At 46.8% G+C, this 7,405-nt stretch overlaps 1 protein-coding gene across 1 annotated transcript; it reads left to right on the forward strand.

The window, feature by feature from the left end:
• Positions 1 to 3,391: 3,391 nt before the first annotated feature.
• On the forward strand, positions 3,392 to 5,671 carry LOC119852274 (ly6/PLAUR domain-containing protein 2-like). The gene is made up of 2 exons (XM_038393440.2): positions 3,392 to 3,575; positions 5,001 to 5,671. Exons 1-2 carry the CDS (start codon positions 3,392 to 3,394, stop codon positions 5,210 to 5,212), a joined length of 396 nt encoding a protein of 131 aa, XP_038249368.1. The 3' UTR covers positions 5,213 to 5,671.
• Positions 5,672 to 7,405: the final 1,734 nt, after the last annotated feature.

Below are 7,405 nucleotides of genomic sequence, written 5' to 3' on the forward strand. Positions count from 1 at the left end.
TGATCATGTTCCAGTCATTCTTATGTCCTAGACATTTCAGAGTCACATCAGTAACTCAGAGCGCTTCCAGCAAAATGAGCAACATTCACACAAGGCAAACAAATACTTTGGCCACTAGCCATTAAGTATTTTAGGCCATGATATATTTATTAATCGCGCTGAGCCAATTATTCAATGTGAATAATTTATTTGCACATTACCAGGATTCAATGTAATTGTTTTCATCAAAAGTAATATGATTTACATTACAGTGGCACCCAATCAAAATCAAGGTCCCATTGTGCTAGGCGCTGTATAAACATAAAGGCAATGCCTTACAGAACTTACTCCCAGAGGTGAAAGTAAGGAGGTTTAGGCCAATATGGCGTACTGGTAAAAGTTAGCTGCCAGTACCGGCCCGTAACGCAGACTTTAAAGCACTGCTGTGGCACTGCTTTAACATCGTTGCCCCTTTTGCCCCCCTCGTTGGCGGCTGGGGGTAGGGGGGGAAGTAGCTGTCCCAGGGCCACGATTTAAAAGGGCCCAGGCCAGGCAGCGCAGATGGGCTGGCTGGGGGTCACTGACCCCCAACCCCAACCCTTCCGTTTGAGGCCTTGCCCCTTCTAGGGGGGAGGGGAGAGCCGGCCCCACACCGGTAAGAGCTCAATTTTACTTTCAGCCCTGTAACATATTGCAGTCTTTTTGATCGCTCATGGACTCTTCACCGCTATTGACACTGGGTTTCTGGTGTGGTCTCAGCTCCCTGAACTTCTATAAACAGAAGGAAGGAATGCAATGAGATTTCAAGTTTTTCTTCTTCAGGCCACATCCTTTCATATGTAGTTATTATTGATCCATTTCAATAATAATTTTGCTTTCCAGAAACAAGCACTTCAGCAAAATAGAATACAATATTTGAACAGAAAAAGAGTTGCGAATTCTGAATTCTTGGGTTTTATTCCAATGAATTTCCATGAATATTTTTGGCAATATTTTCCCAGTTCTAGTTATTATAGAAATCATTCTCAGATTATCATCCATCAAACCCTATACTTCTTTAAAAAAAATAGCAACAATGTCAATTCCTGTCTGTGGATGTGAGCAGATGTCTCCCATTGAAGTCAGTGTGAGCTCTGGGCTTACATGTGATGACAGTATTTTGGCCAATCATTTACAGAAATGACATGACAGTGGGGTATAACTGTGGGGACCAGCTGCTATTGTTACCCTAAGGGTATTGGGTGTGGTTGGAGCGTTCAAATGGCCACCCTTCATATAACAACACAGCCGGATCTGTATGCTGATCCGGCAGAGAGCTGCCTGAGATCTGAATGCAGAGCAGAGCAGAGAGCAGCATGCAGTAGCTAGGAGCAGACTTTGCTTTGTTAGGTGAATAATATGTTAAGAAGAAAGGCGTTTATTTGTTTAACACAAGTGCGCCTTGTGTTAATGTGGAGAACACCACAATAACTAGGTGTATAGGCCCTTGTTTACTTGACGTGAGTAAAATATACATGTTGCAGGTGTTTTCTAAGATGCCAACCATTGTGCTGCCCAAGCACCCAATACAGAGACAAGCGATGGATGATCCATCACTGTCTAAGTTAAGGTGGGCAAAGCCTGTCAGAACTCGTGCCAGTTTGATGCTCTGTGTTCAATAATGAATTTTGTTGCCTCTACCCCTGATGGTTATGTGTTTTCTAATAAATGATGAACAGTTAGGGTTAAGTATCTCTCCTGTTCAATCACATTATTTGTCTGTATCTATTTTCATAAGATTATTTCATTACATTTCCAGCCATGCTCTAAACTGCACGGCACCCTGAGTTTCTGGCCAGGCAGGGCCCCTTTACCAGTAAGACAATAATAATAAACTAGTAGTTAGCTTATCCACCAATATTTGATGACATCTTGTGAACCCAAAGGACATTAATATAAACATATGATGCACACTCTCAGGGCCTAAAACTTATTGCTATGAAGATCCCTTTATACTTCCCCATTACTGACTCAGAGAAACTAAAATCCTGTCACTTTTACTCTGCCAGTAGTTAATAGGGTAGAAATCAAGGCCACTGGCAGAGCTACTACTCTAAGGCTAAGTTTAGTGCTTTGTTAAATACGGGAGCTGTATAATTTAACCTTCAAAGAGACCAGCCAGACCACGGTAAGCACCACAGCGTGTCCAACTCTACATTAGAAAGCCTAAGGGAGCAGCTGGGTCCAGTTTTCTAAGGGATCTTTTTGGGGTCTAATTGGGGTGGAATTAGCTCACCTGCAGCTTGTTTGGGCTGTTTCCTCCTAGTAGAAGGACTTGCTTATGGTATAATATTTGTCCTCTGTTTAAATGTGTAATTTTTTTAAAATAATGTGAGACCCACTTTCTGATGTGGAACAAACATCTCAGCACAGAACAGTCTTAGCCTGGGGCCTGCCTGACTTCCCTCATGCCCACACAAATCCCATGGGCCTTATTCTATCTCTCTACCCACTGCCCCAAGGTCTCTTCTGTGGTAAGTGCTGACCATGTGCTTAGCACTGGAGAAAGTGCTAAATAAAAACAACCCCTGGCCCAAAGAGCCTACAGGCTGAGGTCTGATTCTTACTTACAAGAAGGCTTATTTATGCTATTTATAAGGTGTCTTTACACCATTCTGGTGCAGACATGCCAAACCCGTGAAAAAAATGCAGAAATTGGGCTTGTTTTTGGCTTAATTGGCTTGTGAGTTGCTTGTTGGCTAGTTTGTGACTTGTTGCTTCTTTTTTGTGATTGGCTCCCGGCAAGGTAGGGAGAGAGTCAGGGGTGCAGAGCAGGCCCACCCCAGTCCCAGATTGCACGCCCAAGGTATCTAGTCACATAGAGTGTTGGGGTTCTTAGGGACTGGTTTGTTTTGAAGTGGGATTAGCTTGATTTTTGGCTTATTGTGAAAGTCGGGGTGCTTGTTTACCGCGTGAGAGTTGGCAACTGTGCTCTGGGGATGTAAAGGGGATGAGCACAGGGACTCTAGTGCAAATCAGAATCAGGTCTCAAGAGTGACCAGCCCACCAATGGAATGATCCCTGTGTCAACCAGTTCAGCCCGTCTATTATTCTGGATCTGGTTAGCTGGCTGAGGTTTCTGCCACTCAGATAACTGTGAGATGGGTCTTATTAGCTAATTGTTACAAAGCTGAAAGATGAACCTCTTCAAAATGATGCTCTCCAAGGAGCGGCTTAACCTCTGATACCCACATGCCTGGAGGCAATTTAACACTAGCCTGGCATTACACCGAAGGCATGGCATGTGGATTTAGCAGCATGTCCCTCCATGCATCAGACAAGATGTATAGGGAACTGCCATGTGCTCCGGCAGCACATTCTGATAACTACCTTAGGGGAGTGGTGCCGTGGCGGTTTCCCTAACAGGGGTGATATGGAAGGGCAGACAGCACCTCTTGATCCCCATGAAGGCAACCCTGGTTTGTTCCTCTTTGCAGCCCACACCTTGCAATGTTACACATGCCAGGAGCCGATGAGCGCCTCCCTGTGCATGACCATCAGCAACTGCTCCACGGATGACATCATGTGCAAGACAGTAATGTACTCCCAAGAAGAAGGTAAGGAAGAGACTCCTGGAGGGAGAAGCCTGTGCTCAAATTTAGGAAAGGGAGAAACGTCCATCCAGCCCCAACCCCAGGGTTAGAACTGCAGGGGATCAGAGTTCCCCTGTGATTCCTAGCGATGGACTCAGGCTGCAACATGGGTATTTGGGAGCTAGTTTTGGCTCTGCCATTGACTCAGTTGGACTCACATTGGGCGAGTCACTTAGGTCCAGATCCAAAAAGGGACTTAGGTGTTGCTACGCTCAGCATCACGGCGAGTAACTTTTAGGGCCCTGGCAAAGCACAGGAACAGTCCTGGGATCCACAAAGCCTGAGTTAGGGACCTAGGCTCCTGTACAATGAAGGGGGAGAGACGGGCGCCTTAGACTGCAATTCACAAAAGCCGGCACGCTAGGCGGGAACACACCTCTAGCCAATGGAGAGGCAGTTGAGAGGAGGGGTTGCTAAGTCCCGCTCCTCTTGGCAATAGGTGCAGGGAGGCCCCTCTCTCTGCTAGTGATTTGCAAACGGGAACCAACCACAGCTTAGGCATGTAAGGTGTTTCTTGCAGGAATGGGTTAGGTGCCTGCTATATGCCACACAAAGCAGCAGGAGGTTAGGAGACTTGCCTGGCATGTGGGTAACCCAGGTTCAATTCCCCTCCCTGCCACCAGGGGAGAAAGGTCTCCCACCTCTCAGATGATGCTCTAACCCCTGAGCTCTGGGGCATCCCGATGGGGGCAGCGTCAGTCTCTCCTGTTGCGGATAAATAACAAAAGAGCGATGGGAGCTAGTGGACTGGGGCCTACGTCTCCCACCTCCCTGGTGGGTGCCTGAATCACTGGGCTCTTAGGAGCCTAAACTGGATCCCTTGACTTCAGAGTGTTCTCTGCACCTCTCAGGACGAGGCCTGCGTTGGCCAATAGCTGAGCTTTGCCAAGTAAAAAGACGCTTCTCCAGAGAGAGGAGATGGGGCACTGTCTCTTCACGTGAATCCTTTAGACAGGGGTACCGGCTGAGCATAGGATGAGCAGCGATTAGAGATGGGATGTCGTGTCTGCAGGGAGACAGATGACACACAATGCACCCAGGTTTAGGTAAAGCCAGGGGCATGTGCCTGCCCTGCTTAGCTTCCAAGCAGAACTACCTGTATGTTCACCAAGCCAGAGGGAGACACGCAGGAAGGACACAGAGATGGGTCGTCACCCAAAGAGACAGAAATAGACCCCAAGGAATGTATGTACGAGATTCTCTACATAGGAGACCAGCAAAAGGTTTGGTGGTTTAGTTCCCAGCTGGTTCAATCCCTGAAGCTTTTTGGAATTGGAGCTGGAATCCAGTGGGACAGATGTTCAGTGATCCCTGCAGGGCTGGAGACACCCCACCCCCAAATCCTCCCTTTAATATCCTTTTCTTCTCTCTTGCTTTGAAATGTTGTAGTTTACCCCTTCATGGGCGACTCAACCGTCATCAAGTCGTGTGCTCAGAAATGCATCCCATCTGATGTGGATGAAATTGGGAGTTCTCGCCCCACCTTCTGCTGTAACTCTGACTTGTGCAACCAGGATGGGGCGGTCAGTGTACAAATCAGCTACGTGGCAATGGGGATTTCAGCCATTTTCCTCTGCGTCCTCCTCAGGACTGGGCTGTGAGGAGCTGGGCAGGTGAAGCCTTTACTCCCAAAGAACCACCCAACAAGAACCAAGCCTCTCTTGGCTGCGCTTGCCATCTGCATTCCCAATGGGTGGTCTTGGACACTTTTAGGAAGATGCTTCTTCGCTTTCTTAGACACAGTGGCCTCTTGGAAAGATGTTATCTCTGCATTCCTGTCCCTGCCGATAAAGGGACCTGGCTCAGGAACACCCAGTTGGACAATCTCTCTACCGGCTCCTTGCTAAATTAAATTAAATGCTAATCTGTACTGGAATGTCTTTGTTGTATCAATTAGTTGTGGAAAATTCCATGGCACACCCAGTTACTCAAGACCTAATGATTTGAATTAAGTGCATAAATTAAGTGCCTGACCATTGTGACCAACACCCCTAGCAAATAGCTATTTCACAAGCCCCTGTTCTATAGACATCATTGCTAAATGACCAGTTTGGGGTGAAATTCAGTGAGACAGTGCAACTCCTAGACACCATAGCTTTGGTGCTGGCTCTTTACACAGAGTAAATTCCATTCTCAGTGCATGATGAGTAAGGGGTCTTTGACCTAGCTCTGAAGCACAAGGCAGGAGTCTGGACTTGATGTGCCAATGATCCGATCGAAGTATGTGAAATTCTTCTGTTCTTTTGTGTCCCTGTTTAAGAGGAATAATAATGAGCAGGAATTAATTGCTTTATCAACCGTAATAATTAGTTATTTATAGTTCAACTTTTCTCTGCTGAAATCTACTCAAGGATTCTTTTTTTGAACTTCAGTTCTGGCTTGAAATGCTATTTGGGCAACAAGTGAAGTGAGTTCAGGCTCAGTTCTAAGCTGCGCACTCTGCAGGGCATGCGTAAGACTTTGGGGGATGTAAGCAATGTGGTTACGTGCTTTGCTGAATAAGGGCTTTATTTCAGAATCGGGTTTGGGAATCCCTGCCATTGTTGTCTGTCTTTCTTTATCTCCCTCCTGGCTCTCTCCCAGTTCCTTAGCTCTGACCTCTTCTGTCCTTTCATGGCATCTCAACAGCGCTGGTGGGATGAGAGCCTTTTCCCCTGCAGCTGATGCCTTCTCCAATAGCTTCCTACCATCTCTCCACCTCCTCCACTCTCCATGTTAATGTCAAGGTCCCTTTCCCTGGCCTCTCCTCCCTCCCCCATTTATTGGGAACAGTTATTTAATTCCTTAGTACCTGGCAAGGAAAGAGCAGGCATGAATGATGGGCTTCAAAATAAAGCTGCCTGGCAATGGATTGCATTAACTCATGAAACAGTGGCAGTGCCCTGAAGAAACACTCGTGGGTTGGTCGGTGCATTCCCCTTTCACTCCAGAGAGATTCCCTCCAGTTAAGGGAATTGTTGTCATCTTTCCAGTGCAGCGAGTGTGCTCAAGGGCTAGGGGCCACTTGAGTCCTATTGAAGTCTGTGGGGGACTTGAGTGGTGGTTTGACATTGTTTGGGCCTCTCTGCATGGGGTGAATTTCCCCCCTGGTGAATGCTGCCCTGGGAAGGATGGCACCTATAAATTGTACAGCGCCTAGCACAGTGGGGTCCAGATCTATAATGAGAGCCCCTAGAGGAATGACAATAGTAAACTAATATTATCATCCCTGGGGAGGGGGCTGCACTCCCAGAGAAGATCCAGTAAATAATGGGAGAGTTGGGCAGAAGGGATGGAAACAGGCAAGACTGACTGTGAGAATGGACAGATCCATCCAGGAAATGAGAGGAAGCTCCAGAGATTGAGAAACACCACGCAGAGGGGGCACTCATTGCTCAGTCGTCATATATCTCCCTCGTGAGTCCCAGTCTAACTTCAGTGTTGCTGTCCTTTCAGCTTTCTAGTGCAGGAGAACTTCCATGTATGGATCATATGTAAGACATGGGTAGGGGAGAGACAGCAGTATCAAGAGACAGCCCTGGTAGGGTAAACCTGAGAGGCAGAAGTCTGGGACTTTTCAGTTTGGAAAAGAGATGACGAAAAGGGGTCATAATAGAGGTCTATAAAACCTTGACTGGTGTGAAGAAAGTGACTAAAGAAGTGTTATTTACTCTTTCACTTAGCACAAGAACCAGGGGTCACCCAATGAAATTAATAGTCAGCAGATTTAAAACAAAGCAAAGGAAGTACTTCACACAACACAGTCAACCTGTGGAACTCATTACCAGGGGATGCTGTGAAGTGGGTTCAAAAAA

Source organism: Dermochelys coriacea, chromosome 2 (genome assembly GCF_009764565.3).
Source record: "Dermochelys coriacea isolate rDerCor1 chromosome 2, rDerCor1.pri.v4, whole genome shotgun sequence".
Taxonomy (NCBI): Eukaryota; Metazoa; Chordata; order Testudines; family Dermochelyidae; genus Dermochelys; species Dermochelys coriacea.